Source organism: Kogia breviceps, chromosome 13 (assembly GCF_026419965.1).
Source record: "Kogia breviceps isolate mKogBre1 chromosome 13, mKogBre1 haplotype 1, whole genome shotgun sequence".
Classification (NCBI taxonomy): Eukaryota; Metazoa; Chordata; class Mammalia; order Artiodactyla; family Physeteridae; genus Kogia; species Kogia breviceps.
The window spans coordinates 41,408,419-41,434,066 of record NC_081322.1 but is presented as its reverse complement, the minus strand read 5'-3'; the positions used below and the strand labels follow the sequence as shown (position 1 = coordinate 41,434,066).

General features: G+C 40.0%; 1 protein-coding gene across 9 annotated transcripts in view; it reads right to left on the bottom strand.

Moving 5' to 3' along the window:
• Nucleotides 1-25,648, bottom strand: part of FIG4 (FIG4 phosphoinositide 5-phosphatase) — a 128,726-nt gene that overhangs the window by 58,337 nt on the left and 44,741 nt on the right. For all 9 annotated transcript variants that reach the window (XM_059083594.2, XM_067011622.1, XM_067011618.1 and 6 more), the window contains 9 exons: nt 23,701-23,829; nt 21,319-21,419; nt 19,904-20,066; nt 19,366-19,463; nt 11,658-11,791; nt 10,261-10,377; nt 8,407-8,452; nt 7,248-7,396; nt 5,876-6,042 (listed from right to left, as the gene is read on the bottom strand). In XM_059083594.2, coding sequence (XP_058939577.1) covers nt 5,876-6,042; nt 7,248-7,396; nt 8,407-8,452; nt 10,261-10,377; nt 11,658-11,791; nt 19,366-19,463; nt 19,904-20,066; nt 21,319-21,419; nt 23,701-23,829 — 1,104 coding nt within the window. The remainder of the gene's footprint in view (nt 1-5,875; nt 6,043-7,247; nt 7,397-8,406; nt 8,453-10,260; nt 10,378-11,657; nt 11,792-19,365; nt 19,464-19,903; nt 20,067-21,318; nt 21,420-23,700; nt 23,830-25,648) is intronic.

Below are 25,648 nucleotides of genomic sequence, written 5' to 3'. Positions count from 1 at the left end.
TGAGGGTCATAATTCCAACTTTTTCTCTTGCCACATATAACTGCTTTGTTTGCAGAACAGATGGACAGTTGGGTTTCAGCCAGAGTTTTATTAATGTGATTTCAAATGTTATTAAAACGTAACATTTTCCAAATGTCTTCTTTCTGCTATAGCCAAATATAGCTTACTCACTCTAAACCTGCTGTTAGAAGGCTGACCTTAGAAGGCTAGCTCAGTATTCTTGATAAACAAAAATGTGCTCAGATGCTCCTCTGCATGTCCCTCTTTCAGGGGTGGGCAGAAAGGAAAAGACACTGCTCCTCTACCTCACGGCACTACCATAACGCTGGCAATGCCATCTCGACACTGTTTTCTGTAATCACTGCATTCCATGAATGGTGAGCTTTGAAGTCTTTACCCCACGAGCTTTTTTTATATTTTAAATCTCTATTTGAGGAGAATATGGCTCCCCTCCTTGCATGAATACACACACATTCACACATTTAAATTACACCTGTGTGCATGTATGTATGTATATATATGTGTGTGTATATATATACAGCTGGTCTATTATTAACCGTTGCAGGTAACTTATCTTTTTATTTTTTTCTTATAATAGGATTTCAGTTCAACGAACTTCAGGGAAAAAAAAAGTCAGGCTTACCCAAATATAAATGTAAAAAAAAAAAAATTAGAAAGAGCTTGACAGTGTCCTTCAGTGAATTATAATTACAAAGTTCTTCCTAATATCCAAAGGGAGTACCTAGGTACCTATTCTTTCCTTGTTGGCATCCTATAACTGCTTATGTAGCCAGTTATATTAGAAACCAACGGACATTTCTTAGAAACAAACCCCAGAAGATGATAATATGTGAAGCTTCAAGAACAGGTTTTATTAAAATGAGCGTGAAAGGGAGTCAGGTGGGTGACCCACAGAGCATCAATCTGTCTATATGAACCAAGGATAAAATTCCTAACAACCTAATTTCAAGTACCTTCCTGCCTACCCCAGAAGCAAAACATGAGCAGATTAACCTTTACAAAGTTATCTTGAGTGCTTTAAAGAAAATGGTTCTATTATTATATTACCATTATATAATATCCATTGTAACTTAAAAGTAAGTTGTACACCCCAATGACACCATGCTTCTCAAAATAAAGAAGTCTGTTTTAGCCACATTATTCATAAAATAATTCCTTTCATAATAGTTCCTCTTTCAGTTGTGCATAATTTTGCTTTACCTTTTCATCAGGTGCATGTTACTTATTCATGACCATCTTCTGTCTTTTAATGGTTCTCCTTTCTTTTTTAATCATGCACAGCTACACATTCATTCTCTGTGCTCTAATCTTATTGAAAAACACATTACTAGGGCATCGCTGGTGGCAGAGTGGTTAGGAATCCGCCTGCCAATGCAGGGGACACGGGTTTGAGCCCTGGTCCAGGAAGATCCCACGTACCGCGGAGCAACTAAGCCTGTGCGCCACAACTACTGAGCCTGCACTCTAGAGCCCGCGAGCCACAACTACTGAAGCCTGCGTGCCTAGAGCCCATCCTCCGCAACAAGAGAAGCCACCGCAATGAGAAGACCACGCACCACAATGAAGAGTGGCCCCTGCTTGCGGCAACTAGAGAAAGCCCGCACGCAGCAACGAAGCCCCAATGCAGCCAAAAATAAATAAATAAAACAAATAAATTTATTTTTTAAAAAAACCACATTACTTGATCCTTAAGTGTCAATAATTACTCCCAATTCAGGGACAACCATGACAGGAGAGGGTAGAAGAGTGGACGACCCTTTCCATCAGGCCTTTTTCATGATAACACACGCCAAGAGGTATATGTATTTGTTGGCACATAACTTACACAACTGTTATAAGTTGAATTGTGTCCCCCTCAAAAGATATGTTGAGGTCTTAAGTCACAGGACCTGTGAATATGACCCTATTTGGAAATCAAGTCTTTGCAGATATAATCCTGTTAAGATACAGTCACACTGGAGTGGGGTGGGCCCGTAATCCAGTATGACTGGTATCCTTGTAAGAAGAGACACACACACACAGGGAGGAGAACGCCACGAAGACACAACAGAGGGGAGAATGTCATGTGACACCAGAGATAGAAATTAAAGTGCTGCAAGCCAAGGATCAGCAGCAAACCACCAGAAGCTAAGAAGCAAGTAAGGATCTTCCCCTGAAGACTTCAGAGGGAGCACAGCCCTGCTGACATCTGGATTTCTTTTTTTTTTTTTTTTTTTTTTTTTGTGGTATGCGGGCCTCTCACTGTTGTGGCCTCTCCCGTTGCGGAGCACAGGCTCCGGACACGCAGGCGCAGCAGCCATGGCTCATGGGCCCAGCCGCTCCGCGGCATGTGGGATCCTCCCGGACCGGGGCACGAACCCATGTCCCCTGCACCGGCAGGCGGACTCTCAACCACTGCGCCACCAGGGAAGCCCTGACATCTGGATTTCTGACTTCAAGTCTCCAGAACTGTGAAACAGTAAATTTCTGTTGTTTTAAGCCACCCAGCTTGTGGCTGTACTTTGTTACAGAAGCCCTAGGAAACTAGTAAAACAATGAAGCATAGCCAGTGAGATGCCTTTAGAGAGATCATCTTAAAACCATTCTAATTTATAAAAACAAGTGAAACCATGTGTTATTTTTATAATAATTATTTGCAATACATGTTATAGCCAATTGGAATACATCAATGAATATTAATATCTTCATTGAGAACCACAGCAGTAGGTATAACAAAGGATGATGGGAATACTTTAATATTTTTGCTTTAGAAATCTAGAATTTAAAGTTATGCCACTGGCTGGAATTTCTAAATCTGACTTTCCTAACTCTTAGTTTTTGTTTGGAATAATATACTTCAATTGTAAAGTTCCTAAATCCAGCTCAAGAGTCATGCATACAGAGGAATATCTAAATACTCTTAAGGTCTATAGTGGCTTTGTGGTTTATGTTATACATTGAGCTGACCCGGAGTTGTTCAATGGGCGTAATTCTCAGTGAATTCGAAAGACATGATCTGAGCAGCCTAAGAGCATTACTGATAGGCTACCTGTTATTAGGTTGACATACTTAGTCCTGTCAATTTTTTAATTCAGGGAAAAGGGGAAGTTGGGGAGGACACAGGAAATGGATTAACTCATGCATTTATTAATTCATTCCATAAATAGTTCTTGTGCCATGAGCAAGGCATTAGGGACACCATAGTGAACGAGATGCTCACGGAGCTCTTGGGTGTCATGGTAGCAGCTAGAAGGAGACACAAGATCACTAATAAATAGCACAGTTAACAATTTAAGTGCAACTGTGCCAAGTGCTACAAAGGTAGAGAACGTTACAAGAACAGAAACTGAGTACCTTCCTTGAGGAAGTGAAAGGAGAGTGAACTCTAAAGCTCAGAAGACTGTAGTCATGTGTTCCAGTGGCTGGAGCAAGAGCCTGTGGCAGAAGAAGCCTAACTTACTCAGGAGACAGTAAGAAGGTCCGTGTGTCTGGAAAGCAGTGATGGGGGATGAGAATGGCATGAAAGGCAGGATGGCAAGGCAGGCGGGGCCAGACCACCCAGGACCTCTAGGTCTGTCCTGCACGTCCCTCCCACACCCACCAAGCTGCCAACCAGTTTCCGACCCCTCCATAGTGTGTAAATAGGGATGGTCTTACTTGATGTGGTGGACTCCAAAGTGACCCCCATGCTCCCCACTTCCTGATGTTCATGACTTAGTGTCATAATCTGTGCTGTGTAGTGAATTGTGTCTCCCTAAAAAAATATATCGAAGCCCTAAACCCCAATACCCATTAATGTAATCTTATTTGAAAATAGGGTCTTTCCAGACATAATCAAGTCAAGATGATGTTATACTGAATTAGGGTAGACCCTAACCCAATATGACTGGTGTCCCTACAGGAAGAGGGAAATGTGACACAGACCTAGACACACAAAGGAAGAAGGCCATGTGACAACGGAAGCAGAGATTGAAGTGCTGCAGTTGCAAGCCAAGGAACACCAAGGACTGCTGGCAAAATATCAGAATCTAGGAAGAAGCATTCTCCTATGGGTTTCAGAGTGAACTTGGCTCTGCTGACAACCTGACATTCAATTTCTACTCCTGAACTGTGAGGTAAGTTTCTATTGTTTTAAGTCATTTAGTTTGTATTATTTTGTTACAACAGCCTTAGGAAACTGATACAGATTTTGCTTGTGTGTGGGTGGGACCAATGATTTGCTTCTGAGCAACGAGATATGGCAAAGTGATGGCATGTCACCCCAATGATTACATTATGTTATATAGACTCTGTCTTGCTAGCAGACTCATTCTAGAGACCGTCTTCCCCATGCCAGCTATGAAGACGCAAGTCACTATGAGTCCTACAAGGAACAAGTCCACGTGGAACTGCAAGGAATTGAATTCCACCAACAAACACATGAGCGGGGAAGTGGATTCTTCCTGAATCGGGCCTCCAGATGAGACCACAGCCTGACTGACATCTTGACTATAGCTTTGTGAGACCCTGTGCAGAGAACCCAGCTAAACTGTGCTTGGAATTCTGACCCAGAGAAATCATGAGATAATGAATACATGTTGTTTTAAGCTGCTAACTTTTTAGTAATTTGTTAGATAGCATAGAAAACTAATACGCTTGAACAGTAGTATACCAAACTGTTAGTAGTAGTTTAGCCTTTGCACTCTCTCTGGGCATAGGAAATGTTGAAAGCTGACTCTTTTACAGATATTTTCATGCACTCTTCTGAGGTTCCCAACACTGGGGACTCTCCTGCAGTTCCCTTGGTGTGAGCACATGTATCTTCTCACATCAGGCATTTTCTTGCTACTCCTTCCTTGGAAATCCAGTGATCATTCCTGGTTCCTGCTGCTACGGTCCCTCTGGCCAGGACCTAGGCCAACACCATGCCAGCACTCTCCCCCATGAGGCCTACCTCTGGGCACCTACAAACACTCAAGGATCCTTTGGCCTAACCAACTCTGGGAGGGTAGGCCATTCCCAACATGGCAGCCCTCTCCTCAGCCCGTCCCTCTGCTTCAGCTTTGCTACACAGCAGTCCAAAGCCAACAGCTCCATGGGGTCCCTCCAACAACAGAACACTACATTAAGCTTGTCCAGAGTCCTAGTTCTCTCTAGGCTGGAGGTGAAGGAGTAGGGGTGGATGACAGTCACTGCATGGCAACAGTGCACTCCAAAGACTCTCTTTACCGATCTCTTCTCTACATTCTGTAAACATTTTTATCTTTGAATCTGGTTCAAGAGTCCAAGACTCACAGAATCGGCCTGAGCACTTCCTTTAGAAATTCTGTGCATGGGATCTGTCTCACAATCACTTTGGTCTGTGATATCTATTGTTTTGGAAATCCCATCAGAATGGAGGCAGGAAAAGTGCCATTTTAACCACCTATTTCTTTTAGTATTCCCAAGTCATAAAATAAGAAAAGAGTAAAATTTAGTGTTAATGTTACAACTCATTTCTAGCTGACATTTAAAAGAATCAGTGATATTTACATTCTTAGACAATTGTTAAAATGATGAACTCTATTTAAAATAATTACTCAACACTCTTGAACAAATTTATCTATGTCTTGCAAGCAGAAATTCAGAACAAGGCAGAAGCCAAGGAACCAAATATTCTCAAGTACATAAAAGCTCTAATTAAGGGTGGCCAAAATGCCCTATTTAAAATACAAAGTTTATTCATTCATTTACTGAACAAATATTTACTGAGTACCTCTTAAGTGACAGACTGTGTTATTTAAACTTTTAAAATATTTAATTTTGACTTTACTTATCCAGTTAGCTTAAAAAAAAAGTATAAGAGAAAAATGCACATCAGGATAAGTCTTAGAAATGCGTATTACTCCAGAATTACCTGAAAAAGCATTGCTGTAATACCTAGACAGGGTCTGCATGATGTCTTTTGAGTGCTGGGTCCACGGTGCTATCTTTCTGTAGGTTTTTACACGATGAACAAGTTGGGAACCACCATACTGAAGGGACAGGGTATCCCCATGATCTTCATAGAGTTCCTCAAATAACCTAAGCAAAACACACAAACACTAAAGAATTTCACCCAAAGTATTACACACATATTCACTTAGCCGTGGACTCAAAACAAGTATTTTACTTTATGAATTCCTCTAAGCCTTTCTTTTCAAGTAGACTCTTCAACATCTTGAAAATATATGCACATGCAAAATATATTATATTTTATAGTAATGGTCTAATAAGCAACAAAGTCAAAGAAAATGCTATTAAAAAAAAAAAAGCAGGGGCACCAAAAGCATAACCCATCAAAGCCAGACCAAGGTGGTTTTAACTCTATTAAAAGAACCCTAACTTTCTGCAGCCTGCCAAATCAATTTACCTCCCACGACAGAATTTTCTGTTCTCTCTGAATTGCCTTTGGGAAAAAGGACATGCTCTTGTCACAAACAAACCATATTCTTTCCTAGAAATACACGTTTGAAACTTATGTTTCTTCAAGTGCCTGTTAAAGACTTTTTAGTGCAGTGATATCGGAGGACCTGGCCATTTGTAAGCTCATCTGGTTTTTTTTTGTTTTTTTTGCGGTATGCGGGCCTCTCACTGTTGTGGCCTCTCCCGTTGCAGAGCACAGGCTCCGGACGTGCAGGCTCAGCAGCCATGGCTCACGGGACCAGCCGCTCCGCGGCATGTGGGATCTTCCCCGACCGGGGCACGAACCCGTGTCCCCTGCATCGGCATGCAGACTCTCAACCACTGCACCACCAGGGAAGTCCTCATCACTTTTTTTTGACAGAGCCCTTATGACTATCTCAGAGGACCTATAACAGTGATCACTGCATTTTCAAGGAATGGTACTTCACACAATGTCATGGACCCAACCGACAGTGAATAAACAGTATTCCTTACTGAAGAATCAATCTTTTATCTGTCTTTTATGTTTAATTCAAAATATATGAAGGCTTATTACTTTTTTTCCTAATGCAGTCTGGATTTGTTTCTTTAAAAACCTACTAGGTTTGGATTTATCTAAAGTACATAATATTTATTGATAATTAACACAAATAGGAAAATAAAAACCATGGTAACAATACACAAGGCTTTAATAGAAATATATATTACCAAATTAATTTGAATAATGTCTTTTAACAACACAGTTTTTGAGAAGCTGAAAGGAGAAACACGTTCATAAAAGTCCTTATTAATCAGGTTTGCTTTCTGTCATTACCAGCATTCAAAAGGCAGAAAACAAGGCTTACCTAACTGCATCTGTATCAAACTGTAGATTCGGTTTGTCAATTAAGCCCAAGGAATACAGCTGATAAGCCAGAGCACATTTCCCCACCATAAACTGTGCTGTGTTGGTGCGATCCAAACAGTCCACACAGTTGGTTCGAAGAACACCAGTCTAAAGAGAAACACCTTGAACTGTCATTCATTATTCAGTCACCAAAACTACATCCTACTTTAGATTTCTTTAAGCAGTAGAAGATAGCTGTAGGCAGGGTATTATTCCTGAACAAATAATGAAGAACATTTTTTTCATTATAAAAGGTTATATTTGCTGTTCACTTACTACTGCTGCAACAGCATCCCTGCATCCTCTAGTCTATATTTGAATTATTTTCTTTAGTTTAACAAGATAAAAATAGCTAGCATTTCCCACATGTATCAATTAGTAAAATATGTGCTTTTTCCCCTGTATCTCCTTTAATGTAGAAACTAAAATATTCAGTGGGTGAGGCCATTTCATTCTTAAAGCATAATTAATATATATACTGTTGTATTTGGCTCATTTTCTAAGGTCTTTCTAATTTATTCTTTTCACATTTGTTTATGTTTCTGTTTCCAATAACAAAATTTATACTATACAGAAAAAATCTGTGGGCGATTATTATTTCAGCTACACATCCTTTGCAAGAGTTAAACACTAGCAGTAAGGCTTTTAAAACTCATTCTCAGGACTCCCCTGGTGGTGCAGTGGTTAAGGATCTGCCTGCCAGTGCAGGGGACACAGCTTCGAGCCCTGGTCCAGGAAGATCCCACATGCCGCGGAGCAACTAAGCCCGTGTGCCACAATTACTGAGCCTGCGCTCTTAGAGCCTGCAAGCCACAACTACTGAAGCCCACACACCTAGAGCCTGTGCTCCGCAACAAGGGAAGCCACTGCAATGAGAAGCCCGTGCACCACAACGAAGCATAGCCCCTGCTCACCACAACTAGAAAAAATCAGCGTGCAGCAACAAAGACCCAATGCAGCCAAGAATAAATAAACATATTTTTTAAAAAAACCCTCATTCTCAAATGATTAATAATTTTGCATTCAATAAGAAGTATCTCTCTCCATGGCTGCTTTCAGAAAACATCATACACTGTGGATACAGATTCTATTCATTATTAATACAATGTCATCTATACCTGCAGGCGACCAGTGGAAATCACACATCCTCCTAGTTCATTCCACCTGTGTTTAAAAATACATGCTTTAATTAAAAAATTTTAATAACATAATCTATATTCATAGTTGGCACTAGCTCTTTATTAAGAATCAAAGTAATAGGGCTGAATGCCCCTGAATAATCAGCTGATTCAGTTTACTTTCATTCTCTCAGGAAAGTGAATATGCAAGTCACAGAGATGGAGTGCTATCCGTGCTCTAAAGGGAGACCAGGAAGGAAGCATCTTAACCTGCTCCAGCCCTACACTCTTAGTATTTTGTCACCCACGTTCAACCAAAATCTCTTGTGCTTTAATTTAAGCCCATTTCCTGTTTGGTCTCTACAGACATGACTAATAATTGCAGGGCAACTTTATAATAAAATCTTCCAAGACTGATCCTTCTCCCCTCAACATTAGGAGGCCCCACCTCCTCCAGCTTTTCTTCATGGAGCTTTGTTACAGTCCTTCGGTTGTTTTTACAGTCTTCCTTCCTTATTATTTTCTTTCCCACATGCTTTCTCCACGTGCTGATGAATGCCTGGGGAAATGTTCTTATTACATAAGTACTATATAATGATATTACTATTTTAATTATTTAAAATATTTTAATTATTTAAAACAAGGTGCAGTGAAGAGAAGAATTAACACAGCAGGCCTGACTGCTATCCTCAGAAAGGCCTGCTTACAAGGCTGGCCCTTGGCTGGAGTCTGGAACTTCAGTTCCCACCATTCCCAGAACAGACAAGAGTGGCTCAATGTGCCTAAGCCGTCTCTAGAAACAACATGGTTTGCTGAACATCCTTTCCTTCTGCGAGTCTGAAATTTTGGAAGCTGCCAGGCAGAGGCTGCCTATAGGACCACCTCCAATAAAAACCCTGGCACCAAATCTTTCATCATCTCCCCCGGTTGGCAACATTTCACACACACACACCGTCACAAGTCGCTGGGGGAATTAGAGCTCTCTGTGTGCCTCTACCAGGAGAGGACTCTGGAAGCAGGCCCCTGATTTCCTCTGGACTTCACCTCATGTGCCTTTCCCCTTGGCTAATTTTGCTTTGTTTTGTTTGGTAGTAATAAATCATAGCCAAGAGAACAACAATATGCCGGGTCCTTTGAATTCTCCTAGTGAATCACTGAGCCTGCAAGTGGTCTTGGGGACTCTGGTCACAGGTGCCCCAAAATTCAAACTATAACTAAAGGATTACTTGCAAAGACATACACATTAGTAGTTGGTTGTTTTCTGTTTTTGCTTTGTGTGTGTGTGTGTGTGTGTGTGTGTGTGTGTGTGTGTGTGTCTGTGTGTGTGTCTGTGTTTACCATTATAGTTAACTTTACTAACTGAAAATAAAATACTGGAAATATATAATACTGGTCCCTTAAAAGATAAATAAAGCACATTTGCTCGATATGAAGGAGCTCACAAAGTAGTAATGAGGAAAGACTTGCGGGCAACTAACTATAATACAATGATACATTTTCATTAAAATGTTAGTTTAAATACTAATGTATACACTGGTTTATTAGAAAAATTTTCCTGCTCCTATTTAATACTGAAGAATAGAATTCATTACAGAAAATTTTACTTTACATAAATATTTTATGTAATGTTTATCCTAAGAAGCAAGAGATTCCATGGCTTCCATCTCAGGGTATATACCCACAGAGGAAACTGCATGCCATCATGAACGTTCATTCCACAGTCACATGGGCTGCGTGTCTTGTCTCCCCAAAGGAATAAAGTCATCCATCATCCAAGGAGTCAAACTGCTCATATTTTTTATCTGTAAGAGCAAAATTCTTGATTTCTTTTAGGTTTTAAAACACTATACATACTTTTCATCTGGCCGCAAAATGCTACAGTATGAATCAGGGCGGTTTACAAAGAAGCCTGTTTTCTTCACCACACTTTCTGCAATCACGTTCAGGCGATCCAAAACATTACACAGCTTGCTGAGGGCAAGGAGGAAGAATGAGAGAAGTGAGAAGAGCCCACGTCTTAATACATATTTATTCTCACATCTAAAGCAAAGTCTACAGTAATGATACTCGGGGATTTAATTTTTAAAATCTCTGGTTTGTACTCAATAGGAACATTGTAAGAATTAATTTCTAGAATGCAATATGTACTCCATAACTAGCAAGATTTGGTGCAAGGAGACGTGAAGGGCCTGTAACTCGATAGCAACTATTGGCAAGCCTTAAACTTGGCATATGACATCCCCCTGCAAGAGCTTTTCCCAAAGCCTTTCACTCCCCAAGGGTGCAGTCAATTAAATATGGATTCATGAAATGTGAAGAGAGTACAATGCACAGTGCAGTGGCAGGGGAAGAAAACACTGGAAAATAAATTACTACTAATGGCACCAACCTGCAACCAGGCTTATACTATGAGAATGTGTGTGTGTGTGTGTGTGTGTGTGTGTGTGTGTGTGTGTGTGTGTGTGTGTGTTTCTGTGTGCGCACACGTGCATGTATCTAACTACATAAAATGATTCAGAAAAAAGTACAATGAGTCAAGTGCAAAACAATACAGTGGCATTTAAAAATAACGGAGACCTCAATATGAGCCTCATGTCTGTATGACCCCTAGTAAATGAATGCAAGTTCCTTGGATGAGATGAGTTTTGAATCAGATCTTGACAGAGAGGTGGGAAAGCAGCCAGTGGAGGGGCAGGGGGAAACAACAGGAACAAAGGTTCCAGAATTGGACCTTGGCTGCTGCACTGGGGACAGAACATGAAGGTTAGCTTTTCAGGAACAGAACAGCCCTGGGAATAAAGAAGTTATACATTCTGGAACCAACCAGGTGATGGGGCTTTAACATTACACTAAGGGGTTTGGATTTACTATAAACAGTCAAGAGTTAGTGCTGGTTCATCCATGCGTGAGATAATCTGAAAGTGGTGTCTGAGAAAGTGATTAAACAGGGAGAAAGAATGAAATAGAAAAAAGTGAAACTAATGCCTTTAAGGAAAAGAAGCAGAATAAAGAAGTTCTGAGGTCACTAGATACTTCAAAGAGAATTTCTAAATGGTAAAAATGGTGGGCAAAAAGAATTTGGTCAACTAATTTAAGCCCTCAAATTATACACCAGCAGTTAAACAGCCCCTCAAGCCGGTTCACAAAGGAAAAGAAAAAAGTAACATTCACTTTACCAGAGGGATCAGCTTCCTGCTATTTTACATCACAAGAAGAGGAAAATATAACCAGATGTATGAGCATCTGCTCACCTTTTGGTGTACTTGGCCATATCCCAAGGAATATAAATAATCGTGTGCTCGGGAGGCAAAAACTGGTTGAGGTAGGTCACAGCAGCTACGAGTTCTTCACTCAAAATTCTCTCATGCTTTCTTTTCTCTCGTTCCTTTAACAAAAATTAAACATTTTCAGTGTTCTAACTACCTTAAATCAGAGGAACAGACTTTTAACATAACTTTGCCACTAAGACAAAAAGCTGAAGTACTAAATATACAAAAATGAAACCTACCTACTCAAATTAAAATAATATAAATGCAAAGAAATAAATGCATCACTGAATTACAATCAACAGATAATGAGCATTAAAGACTCAAGGAGATCAGATTTCTTCCTCATAACCTCCTACAGTCCCAAGAAGCCCAGCTCACCCTACACAGTCCTGTCCTACACACTCCACACTCCACTTTGGCAGAGGAGAACTTCCCAAGGACCAGAAGAAAGGAACCTCCAACCCCAGCAAGCTAAGGACCAGAAAGAAATCAACTGGGCCTAGATGGCTAATCCCCAAACTGGCAGAGTGGAGAATGCTTTCACAGGCTTCATAGGCATTTTTTTTTTTTTTTTTTTTTTTTGGCTGTGTTGCATCTTCATTGCTGTGCACGGGCTTTCTCTAGTTGCAGCGAGCAGGGGCTACTCTTCGTTGTGATGCGCGGGCTTCTCATTGCTGTGGTTCCCCTTGTTGTGGAGCACGGGCTCTAGGCATGTGGGCTTCAGTAGTTGCAGCACACAGGCTCAGTAGTTGTGGCTCACGGGCTCTAGAGCACAGGCTCAGTAATTGTGATGCGGGCTTAGTTGCTCCATGGCAATGTGGGATCTTCCTGGATCAGGGCTTGAACCTGTGTCTCCTGCACTGGCAAGTGGATTCTTAACCACTGGACCACCAGGGAAGTCCCGTTAATAGGCTTTTAAACTTGACTCTCATAAAATCCCTGTGAGGTAGCCAAGGCAGCCATGTCTTCCCCTTTTACACTGTGGCTGGATGAACTGAAGCTGAGAGGCGTTCATGGGACTAAACCTGACTGTCCACCTCCTTGCCTGCTGTAGCTCCTTAGATATCATACTGCCTCCCATTCAAGAGGAGCTGGTGCATATTGTCCAGCTTTGTGGTTGGAGTGCTGGCTCTTCCTCTTACCAGCCACATGGCCTTGGGCAAGGTTCTCAACTTTCCTGGGCCTCCATTTCTTCATGTGTAAAATGGGTAACAGTAGTATCTCCCTTAAAGGATTAATGTGAGGTTTAAATGAGATGAAACATGATAGTTTCTTATCAGAGCATATGACACATGGTAAGGATTAATAAAAATTAACTTTATTGTTATCCTGATCAGGACTTCACATAGAAACAAACAAAAAACAATTAATTCAGCAATATGGATACAGCACTGAGGTACTATTGCTGGCATCAAAATAGCTCTACACTGTTTCAACCATGGTGATTACTTTTCAACTGTCATGAATTTAATTAGATAACCACTGAGGAAACAGAAAAAGGGTATCTATTTTGCACAGCTGTATATATGGAGGAATTAGATAAGAATTGATTAAGAACAGCATTAAATCAGTTTGGGGCGAACAAATATTTAGCTTATTTTTACATCTGAGAAAATTAAACTGTATACCTGTAATTTTCTCAAAAGCACTTTAAGCCAACTAGAGAAACAAAATGTTTTTGAGTTTCTTATATCAAATCTGACATTTAATGAGACGGAGAGATAAGGTTATTTCATCAACTTTCAATCATCTCTATGTAAAGAATGTGCTTGATGCATTGTCTGCCCACAGTGGATTGTTTCACTGGCCTTCTTTGGTCACAGACCCCTTTAACAACCAGATGAAAAGTTCACAGATGCAAGTGATTGTTTCAAAGGGTTCAGAGACACCCGCACAATGGCCGTCCATGGACCCCAGATTAAAGTCCTCTGATGTACAATGACATCAGATCCCTGGCTGGCTTCCTACTGATCCCCAGTAGCAGCACTGACAGTACAAGGATTGCTCCAAAATGTCTGACAAGCAGTGTCTAAAACCTCCACATGGTGGAGTGGAGGGAGGGCAGGAGACAGTGCACGACACAGGGCAAAAGAGAAAAGAAATCAAGGAAAGTATTCCACTTTAGACACTTCATACGGAGGCAGAATAAACAGTGAATATCTCTTGCTATCATGCTACACACACACACACACGCACACATACACACATTCTTTGACAAGTTAATAAGGAGTTCTAAGTGAACTGAATAAAACATCTTCTTTTATCCTATGAATAAAATAACTAATGACAAAAACAAGAGAACATTTTTTTCTACTCTACAAAACAGCAACTTAATCTCTAAACAATTTTCTAGTTATTGCCAGGATTTTTATGGCAATGAAACAATAAACAAGGACAATTTTAAAATCCACTGACTGCCCTTTAAATATTAAGAAATAAATGTTCATTTGAGAAAGCTGGGCAGGAACACTTTACAACCACACGTATCTGATACTGCATTTTGAACCTGCATATTTAAGAGAAATAGAGTATTTCAAACATCATAAACTGAATTTCCACTTAACCATAGCTTTTAACCACACTACAAGGACTCTGTAAAATATGAAGAAAATTTAATAATTAAGGTCGATGTTTATGTTCTAGCGATAACCTTGTAATTTAGTGCTCCAGCAATAATTTATTTCTATACTAACAATCTCTTATTGCTTATAGTTTACTAGAAAAATGTTCATGAGTGTTCTTATTACTACAGTTTTCCTTTTTGAATTTTCTGATTATGTCTCTTATAGCTACTGTTCGATACCAGGCTGAGGTTGTGGATCATCCACCCATTGCCATGTTATTCTGAGTTGATAGGGGGAGAGACGTGAAAATGAAACTTCTGAACTGATGTGAACAAAAGTCTAAAAAATGATGTACTTAATACCTGAATGATTTATTTTACAAAGTTAATCCCTGATAGGATGCAATAATTTCATAAAGCAAAGAGCAACAAAGGAAGAAATAAAGCTTCCGGCCTCACTGTCCCCTCCTCCCCTGAGCCACACGCTCGCAGGCACACACACACCCCCCCTCTGCTCCTCTGAACCCTCACACTTAGCTCTACGGTCCTCTGCCTGCAACTGGATCTTGGGCGCCTCCCAGTGCCTGCTCCTCCTCCTCCACTCTAGCTAAGCCATCCTTCCCACCCTCACATCTCAGATCAAGTCATCACCACAGGTAACTCCTCTGCCTTCAACATTTCTTATCCAGAACCTCTTTTATTTTCAGATGGCTTGTTTTAAACACCCCACCTCACCAGGACCCCAGCCCACCGAGAGCACTGCTTTCTCCATCACCCTCTCCATCACTCCCCCTCCTCCAGCTCAGATTTCATGGTCTGCTTCAATTAGACTTCCGCCAACATCCAAAACTCCTATTATCTGTCTTTCTACATCACGCCTGCCTGGCAAAACTGAACGAACCCAATTATCTACTTCCTCTGTGCTCACAGCCATACACAAGCCCTGCCAGGAAAAGTCAGGCAATAGCAGAATTTAAGAAATCTTGGGGGACTTCCCTAGTGGCGCAGTGTTTAAGAATCTGCCTGCCAATGCAAGGGACACGGGTTCGAGCCCTGATCCTGGAAGACCCCACATGCTGCAGAGCAATTAAACCCAGCCACAACTGCTGAGCCTGTGCTCTAGAGCCCGCGAGCCACAACTACTGAGCCCGTGTGCTGCAACTACTGAAGCCCACACGCCTGGAGCCCGTGCTCCGCAACAAGAGAAGCCACCGCAATGAGAAGCCCGCGCACCACAATGAAGAGTAGCCCCCACTCACTGCAACTAGAGAAAGCCCACGTGCAGCAACGAAGACCCAACGCAGCCAAAAATAAATAAATTAATTAAAAAAACAAAAGACAGAAATCCTGATCACCAACCTGAAATTAGCCCTTAGCATTGCCTGGAGGTCTCTGGTCAATCTACCCTCGCACATACATGAAGGCTGTGAAACTTCCACCACCCTCAAACCTCTGCTCTGCACAGGTGACCTTCCCTCTTACCTTAAGGAGAAGTTAAAGTCATCAGGAAGGAGCATGTACGCGTACACAACACACACACACACACACACACACACACACACACACACACACACACACACGTACCCTTACTATTCTCTGTCCTCCATTAAAATAATTCCTCCCTCCATGTTTCAGATTTCCTCCTTTCTGAAGCACATGATGCCCCGATCGTCCTTTCTCTCTCCTGTGTTTTATACCTCTCAAGGATCCCAAATGGATCTTTCCCACAGGCTTTTAAACACATCATTATGCTCTCTTAAAAAAAAAAAAAATACTGATAAAAACACCAACTCTTCCTCATTTCTCATTAGGTACTTCATTTCCTCAGGACTAGGGAAGTCCTCCTACAGCTCCTACAGTCCACTTCAGTGCTCTCAGTGTTGGTAACACCAAGGAGCATATTTTCTGTTTTCATCTTACTTGACCTGTCAGCAGCCTTTGCCACTGTTGACTGCTTACTTCCTTCATCATGAAACATGCCTTCTCTTAGTTGTTGTAACACAGCGCTCACCTGGTTTTCCTCCTACTTTTCTGTCTGTTCTTTCCCAGGCTCCTTTACAACTCTGCCTGCTCTAACTGGACATTAAGAGCTGCGGGGTCCTCAAGACAAGACTGAAGGCTCTTCCCTCTTCTCACTCTGTACCCTCTATATGGGAATCACCTCCATGCCCATGTCTTCAAATATCACTGGGACACACATGAGCCACAAAATCACATCTCTGCCCAGGCCTCTCTCCTGAGCTTCTATCTCATACGCTGGCCTCCCACTTGCCAGCTCCTCTGACAGGACTCAATCCATCTCAAACCTCAGCACATCCAAACCATACTCACCATCTTCCCTCACAGACTGAGTTGTTTGTTTTTAAAATATAAAACTCAGTATTATTTTATTATTGGTCTGTGACTTTTTCTAACATCTTTATTGGAGTAAAATTGCTTTACAATGGTATGTTAGTTTCTGCTTTATAACAAAGTGATCAGCTATACGTATACTTATATCCCCATATCTCCTCCCTCTTGCATTGTCTCCCTCCCACCCTCCCTATCCCACCCCTCTAAGTGGACACAAAGCATGGAGCTGATCTCCCTGTGCTATGCGGCTGCTTCCCACTAGCTATTTTACATTTGGTAGTGTATGTTTGTCCATGCCACTCTCTCGCTTCGTCCCAGCTTACCCTTCCCCCTCCCTGTGTCCTCAAGTCCATTCTCTACGTCTGTGTCTTTATTCCTGTCCTGCCCCTAGGTTTTACAGAACCTTTTTTTTTTTTTTTGGTTCAATACATATGTGTTAGCATACAGTATTTGTTTTTCCCTTTCTGACTTACTTCACTCTGTATGACAGTCTCTAGGTCCATCCACCTCACTACAAATACCTCAATTTCATTTCTTTTTATGGCTGAGTAATATTCCATTGTATATATGTGCCACATCTTCTTTATCCATTCATCTGTTGATGGACACTTAGGTTGCTTCCACGCCCTGGCTATTGTAAACAAAGCTGCAATGAACATTGTGATACATGACTCTTTTTGAATTATGGTTTTCTCAGGGTATATGCCCAGTAGTAGGATTGCTGGGTCGTATGGTAGTTCTATTTTTAGTTTTTTAAGGAACCTCCATACTGTTCTCCATAGTGGCTGTATCAATTTACATTCCCACCAACAGCACAAGAGGGTTCCCTTTCCTCCACACCCTCTCCAGCATTTATTGTTTGTAGATTTTTTTAATGATGGTCATTCTGACTAGTGTGAGGCGGTATCTCATTGTAGTTTTGATCTGCATTTCTCTAATGATTAGTGATGTTGAGCATTCTTCCATGTGTTTGTTGGCAATCTGTATGTCTTCTCTGGAGAAATATCTCTTTAGGTCTTCTGCCCATTTTTGGATTGGGTTGTTTGTTTTTTTGATATTGAGCTATATGAGTTTCTTGTAAATTTGAGATTAATTCTTTGTCAGTTGCTTCGTTTGCAAATATTTTCTCCCATTCTGAGGGTTGTCTTTTCATCTTGTTTATGGTGTCCTTTGCTGTTTAAAAGCTTTTAAGTTTCATTAGGTCCCATTTGTTTATTTTTGTTTTTATTTCCATTTCTCTAGGAGGTGGGTCAAAAAGGATCTTGCTGTGATTTACGTCATAGAGTGTACATGCCTATGTTTTCCTCTAAGAGTTTGATAGTGTCTGGCCTTACATTTCGGTCTTTAATCCATTTTCAGTTTATTTTTGTGTATGGTGTTAGGAAGTGTTCTAATTTCACTCTTTTACATGTAGCTGTCCAGTTTTCCCAGAACCACTTATTGACGAGGCTGTCTTTACTGCATTGTATACTCTTGCTTCCTTTATCAAAGATAAGGTGACCACATGTGCATGGGTTTATCTCTGGGCTTTCTATCCTGTTCCACCGATTTATATTTGTTTTTGTGCCAGTACCATACTGTCTTGATGACTGTAGCTTTGTAGTATAGTCTGAACTCTGGGCACCTGATTCCTCCAGCTCCGTTTTTCCTTCTCAAGATTGCTTTGGCTGTTTGGGGTCTTTTGTGTTTCCATACAAATTGTGAAAATTTTTGTTCTAGCTCTGTGAAAAATGTCATTGGTAGTTTGATAGGGATTGCACTGAATCTGTAGATTGCTTTGGGTAGTATAGTCATTTTCATTGATTCTTCCAATCCAAGAACATGGTATCTCTCCATCTGTTTGTATCATATTTAATTTCTTTCATCAGTGTCTTATAGTTTTCTGCATACAGGTTTCTTGTCTCCTTAGGTAGGTTTATTCTTGGGTATTTTATTCTTTTTGTTGCAATGGTAAATGGGAGTGTTTCCTTAATTTCTCTTTCAGATTTTTCATCATTAGTGTATAAGAATGCAAGAGATTTCTGTGCATTAATTTTGTAACCTGCTACATTACCAAGTTCATTGATTAGCTCTAGTAGTTTTCTGGTATCATCTTTAGGATTCTCTGTATAGTATCATGTCATCTGCAAACAGTGACAGATTTACTTCTTCTTTTCCGATTTGGATTCCTTTTATTTCTTATCTAGTCGCCCTGCCCTCTACCCCAGGCCTTTGACCTGAATGCCTACTAATATACACAAGATACATTGACCAGACAGTGTACTCTGACAAGGAAGCACAGAATTATGAGGCCAGGCCACCACTCTGTCCACCTGATCCTTGAGCTACAACCACACCCAATTTCTGAATCTTCTCTTTAGATTCCATTACCACATATTATCTTGCCCAGCAGATCTTGTGGATGGTCAACGGAAGTGGTTGTATCAAGCCTAGGCTGTGGCTGTTTGATCTCCATGCTTCCTTCTCCAAGCTGTCCTAGAAGCTGAAGCAGAATTTCACCTGCACCTAGTTCACCCCAGAAAATCAGGAGACTGACACACTCATTGCTCTCTTCCCTAGGGAACACACCACAGATTCTCCCACATACCCAGGGAAGAGGCCACATGGAATTAGAGGCCAAAGGACAGAGGCTCAGACAGTTCAGACACTGTGAGCCATCACAGCATGATAAATCCAAAAGTCTCTCCTCTGGGGAGAGGTAAAGCAGGCTTGTTAAACCCCTCTGTGTTGTCCAGTGGAACTGAATTTCATAACCAAACAGATAGCACGTCATACCTTCACTAAATTTAAGATGATGATGGGGGAGCCAAACCTCTGAAGCATCTGGTCAAAGTGAAGGGCAGCCACATGGGCAAATGGATCTGCCTGATCCACTGGGGGGACAAAAAAAATGAGTAAGTACCAGAATGAAAACTGTAAAGAAAGAATAAAAGAAGTACAGTGTTTTGTCTTGCATTATAATGTTTAAAGAAATGCAATTCAACTAGTCTTCTGGTAGTTTCATGTCTCAAATTCCTCTCGAGCTTATCAATCATTCTTCATGTATTTATTGAATTTGAATGATTCTTACATTTCTGAATATAAGTAATTACATTTATAGTTTATAATATAAATAATTTACTAGTGGCCAAAATTAAAAATACTTATATAAAAGTTATTGCATAAAAATATTAGTAGTCCTTCTTAATAATCTACTTTTCAGTACTAAAACTTCATTAAAACCCAAGCATTTATGAGATTTCTGTGACAGTAGTTCACTATCTCTAAATGTGGGTAAGGAAGAGTTACTATTGAAAAAGACTGCTCCACGCACATGTAATAGGTGGCTTAGGCATCATAGTTGAAATGTCCTGAGACCAGTATAAGGGAACTGATCCTCTAACTTGCACATAAGAAGAATAACTTCCTGCAGTAAAAGACATGACAGAAGCGTCGCAGAGTATTTGTTCAGTTTCCACTTCATTTGCAACATCACCCTGGAAAGAAAGGTGCATTTAAAAATATTTTATATCCTTAGAATTTTTTTAATGGAAAAAATTTCAAGTACATAATGAAAATATAATTCCTAGTCTTAGAATGTTTTAAAAGAGGTAAATGTTGATCAACATTCAATGTGCATATTAAAAAAAGGAAAATCATTAAAATGCAATAAAGGAAGCAATTAAAAATAGCAGAGAATAGACACGGGAAAAATCAAATTAAATAGCTAATAATACAAGTAACAGAGAACAGCTTGAGTGATATAAATGGCAGAGAAGGGGACCAAAAAAATCCAATCACGTGAAATTATCCAGGAGGTTAGGAAGACCAGTGAAATACAAAAATTCAATTCTGAAGACCAAGGAGGAATAAAAGGACAAAAGAAAGAGTGAGATTCAAATAAAAGATGCCTGATGGAGAGAAAAAGAAATCTTGAGATAGCTTTACCTATAAAAATATATGATGATATGACAAAGAATAATTTTAGAGGCATTAATAATGTACCTGTTTAACCACCCTTGAAATATTCAAAAGTAAATAACAGAGTTGCAAAATTCTGTTTTTTTCTTAAAGCACCAGTTATAACTACGTTCATTGTTGATATAATTTTAAGAACAAATGTTGCTATTTTAAGGCAGGATCAAAACCCAATGTATTGCTCAATCTGTCTACTCAATCACACATCTGCCTAAGATTCAAGTTGTCTATTGCAAAGAGAGACGGAACACTCAAAGGACATTACATGAGTGAAGGCAGGACAGATAAATTTGTTGTTATTTTCTAGGGGTGAGTAGAGAAGGAGTCTGTCTTGAGCCAAGCTAAAGCAGAGGGAAGGGGGTGAAGGGTTTCCCATGCCTTGCTCTACTCAGTCTTCTTATCAAGGATGCATCTCCAATGACTGATCCCCTCCATTTATTCCTTGGGTGGAGGTGCTTTGCTATTTTAGTCTCTCCACGAAATATGTACTACATTTTTTCATGTATTACAGAAATGACTCATCCTCCAAAACATTAGACATTTCATAACTCCCTAAGGTATTGCATAACTCTAAGATAGTTGATTTTTCAGAATATCTGTACATTAGTCATATTTCTCACAAGTTTCCGATACTCTAGAGAATTCATTATTCTCTTGATAATGTCCCAAACTAAGAAATTCCACTTTCTAAAATTCCACTTTGCTTCACCTGCCAGCAAAGCTGATGTAAAAAGTTAAACTGCCAGCAGTGTTGTTGTTTTCCCATCTTACCTCACAGCTTGCACCTCTCTTGAGAAAACGGGTCCCAGCAAACTTACTGGATCTTCGAGCTATTAAAGTGACATACACAGGTCGTCCATAGATCAACAGCTCTTGGAAATCAAGTTAAGGCTGTTTAGCATTCATGACTGTCACACCAAACCAAGAGAATCATTATACCCAATATACTTTGTCCAGGAGGTTAAAGAACACCAAAAAGCTCCACCCCAGAATGGAACAACAGTGGGTCTAACTGTCCTTTCCAATTATGCAGGTGTTAAGGCAAAAACGAACCTCACTAAGGAGTGGTTTCCATGAACTTCAGAGGAAATGGTAACCAGATGTAGGGTTATCGGCCAAGGGAAGACCTGTGGTCCCTCCTTATAGCCAAATATGGATGTAAACAGGTACAACTAATCCTTCCTTAGTCTTCAGAGACCATATACCTGCCAAAGTGAGCAAATGTCACTTGACAGGGTGTTTGAATTATGAAGCAATAGATAACTCTGAGGGAATGTAGTATAATACAGTGAGAACACCCAAATTTGTCACCTAACTGCGAAACTGAACACTGGGAACTGTTTAATCAAAATAAAGTTTATTAATTATGTCACCTTATTTAACTTTCTGAGCCTCCATTTCATCTTCTGTAAAATGGTATAAGTACTAAAAAAAAAAGTAACCAATTTTATTAGGTGGTTGGGAAGACTAGGTTAGGTGATGTGTGTAATGGTTCCTACTGCCTGGCCTATAGCAAACGTTCAGTAAATAGCAATGACCTTTATCTCATATAGACTTCCAGAATTCATTAAATGTTTGATAACTGGGAGACTGGAGTCAACATTTCAACTAAGGAGCTTTAAAATTATAATCTATGGTGCTATTCACTACTTTAAAAAAAAAACATTTATTGTACTTAATATATGCCAGGTCCTGAGTTAACTCTTGAGAAATACAAAACAGCTTAGAATTACCTTTCAGAAACTGTCTTTAGAAACTGTAGCACATTCTCTTTAGTGTCCTTGGTGGTGAAAACTGTGTGCTTTTACAGGTTGATTTTACTTTTGGAAGCAGAAAGAGTAATTCAGAGCCAAATCTCATCATGCAGTGAATGGTGAAGCAGATAACACCACTCACTGGTTGAAAATGATTATAAAGTAATGAGCCATTTCAAGTGTAGCACACAAATCTCACTCATCTTCATTCCAAAAGTCCTCTGCGTCTCCATCTAGCCTTTCCTTGCCCTCATTTGCCACAAAGAAGGCAGCACAGGTCCTCTTCAAGGCTAATCTCTCCAGCTCTACCCCCGACTCCACTCCTCCCCAAAGTTCTGATGCAAGACAGCATAATAGTGGTTCATCACATTCACCCACTTAATGGTCTCAAAACAACCACTCCTTTAAAGTTTTCACTCTAGGTTTTTTAAAAAACCTAGAACACAAGGAAGAATGTCAACTAGAAAGCAGGCTAGGTGCACAAATGCCCTACATGATCTCAAAAGGAGACAGGAAAAACCTAAACACCACTTCTGGAAAGAAGACACTGCCTTCCTAAACCTCATAACATAATAGCACATTCTTGAGCGGTTTTTCAACATAGCGAAATTAAAGGACAAAAGGTATTTATAAAATTGAACTCATCAGCTTAGCCCAAGGCTCACCCTATGTCTATTTAATCTATTATGCCCTAATCCAGACCTTCATTACATTTATGCCTGAACCACTGCAATCTTTTCCTAACAAGTGTCCCTTGTTCTAGTCTCATTTTACTTAATCTACCTTGAAAATAGCTATCCAGTCAAGCTTCCTAAGTACTAATTTGTATGTTACCCTCTTGAAAAAAATCTTTCAAAAGCTCCAGCACCAATCCCAAAGTCCTTGGTCCAACCACCAAAGCAATCTGGTGACTGGCAGTCTGACTCCCCCTAAATGATCTCCTTCCGACGACACTGTACCTCCCAGGGGTTTTATCAATATATACGAACCACAAGTACCCTCCCATGAACTCTTCCATCTCTACATTCATGGTGCTTCCCCAATCCACAATCTCATTGCCAAGGCCTGCCTTTTGACGGAGGCCAGGCCAAGTTCAACTTTTCCTGTGAGACTGCCCCATCCTCCCCACCTGTCAGGGATTCTGCTCCTTCTCTCCGGTAAGAATGATACTACCTGTATCACTCCTATGCACATAGCGTTTTCTTCCTTGTTATTTGTCTGTATACATAGTAGATCTGCATTCCTGTTTGTATTTCAACTACGTGGAATGCATAGGTAATTATAATCTATCTGTTGGATGCATAGATAATTGTAATCTTATAATTCATACATAGCTTTCTACAAACTGGTACAGCATAAGTTTAATAATATGTATCTTAATTTTTTAAAAAAAGGATACTTGACTGCCCACAGAACCCATGAATAATATACAGCAGCCAGTCACGATGGACAGTATTTTTAATTATATCCAGAAGTTCACCGTTCCACACGTACTTCATATAAGGCTCACTACAGATCCCAAATACACCTGAAAAATAAGAGTTGGTATGAGAAAGATAAGGAAATTGATTGACATTCATTTTTAAGTTCTTAAACTTTTGGTTTTAATTTCAAAATGCCTGATTAATATCATTGCTGTTTTCAGTAGACATAACTCATCTCATTGCCCAGAACACTGTGCTGATTCTGTACAAAGTTAAAGAAAACACACATTTTCTGATTTGTGAGTTTTTAACCTAAGAGAGAAGAAAACAGCTGGGAAATTATGGAGATGTGTACAAATACATGAATGAGGCCGAGAGGCAGCAAGGACAGCAGCTGGGAGCGTGGCTCTGGTGTCAGAGCGCCTGGGTCCAAATCCGAGCTCTTCCTCATCAGCAGGGTGACAGGTGTGACCAAGAGGGTCACTTACTCCCAGTGCCCCTGTTTCCTCAGTTGTGCCTGTATCATGGGATTGTTATAAAGATGAGATAAGTTGATAATGCACATAAAGTGCTCAGAACAAGTCTGGTGTCTTACTGATACTTCCATAAGTGGTAGTTGTTATTATATCAAACATTTTCTATACAACAAAACTAATTTCATCAAGCATGATTTCAGGATATCCAAATAAATTTATTAAACATCAATGAGTTTTACAAAACTTACATAAAGTACAAAATAAGAAACAAGTACATTTAAAAGATAATGGCTTAAAAGATTGTTAACAGTTCTGGATAGAGGCAGTCAATACTCTTCAAAACATGTATGTTAAGAGTGTTTATATACTATGACAAACACTTTGGTTTTATTCATAAAAACTAAGCCTTCTCTACCTCTTCAATGACATTACACTGAGCATGAATAATGGATTGGAGTCCTGTCTTTGTCACTTACCAGCTCTGTGACCTTTGGCAAGTTACTTAACATCTCAGAACCTCAATTTTCTAAACTGTGAAATGATGGTACTACTCACCGCAGAGATATTATTCAGATTAAAAAAATAATATATGCAAAGTGACTAACATGCTGCCTGACACATTAGAGATTCTTAAAAAATGTATTATTTTCCTTTTCTACCTACCCCGATACCTATTACCCTCACCCTCTCTTTCCTATCAGTTTTCCCCTGTGTAGTAGAATAACGCATCCCTCTCCTACAGAAAAGATGTCTATGTCCTAATCACCAAAACCTGTGAATATGTTATGTTACAATGGCAAGAAGGAATTAAAGTTGCAGATGGAATTAAGGTTGCTAATCAGATGACCTTAAGATGGGGAGATTATTCTGAATTGTCCAAGTGGACCCAATGTAATCACAGGTCATCGTAAGTGAAAGGGGGAAACAGGAGTGTGAGCGTCAGAGTGATGTAATGTGGGAAAACCCTTGGCCTGCCATTGCTGGCTTTGAAGATGAAAAGGGCAAGAATATGGATTTTTCCCTAGGGTCTCAAGAAAGGAATGCAGCCTTGCTGACACTCTTAACTTTAGTCCACTGAGACCTCTTTTGGACTTCTGATTTCCATAAGATAGTAAATTTGTATAGTTTTAAGTCACTGAGTTTGTGGTAATTTCTTATAGCAGCTATAAAAACCTAATACAGTTATTCATATCTATCAAGTAGAACTGCTTGATAGAAAAAAATTAAGTAGCTTTCAGAGGCTTAATTCAGATCCCAGAACAGATATTCAAATTCAGATGTGAGATGAGACATAGTGCAAATTTAGTAATACTTTTAGCTCTTCTATTACTAAGTATGATATTTAGAAGAAATGACGTGACAAATATTCAGGCACACATTATTTTACCCTCCACCTGTCTCTACTGGCACAGGTTACAATCCAGATGTCTGAACCATGGCAAGTTTC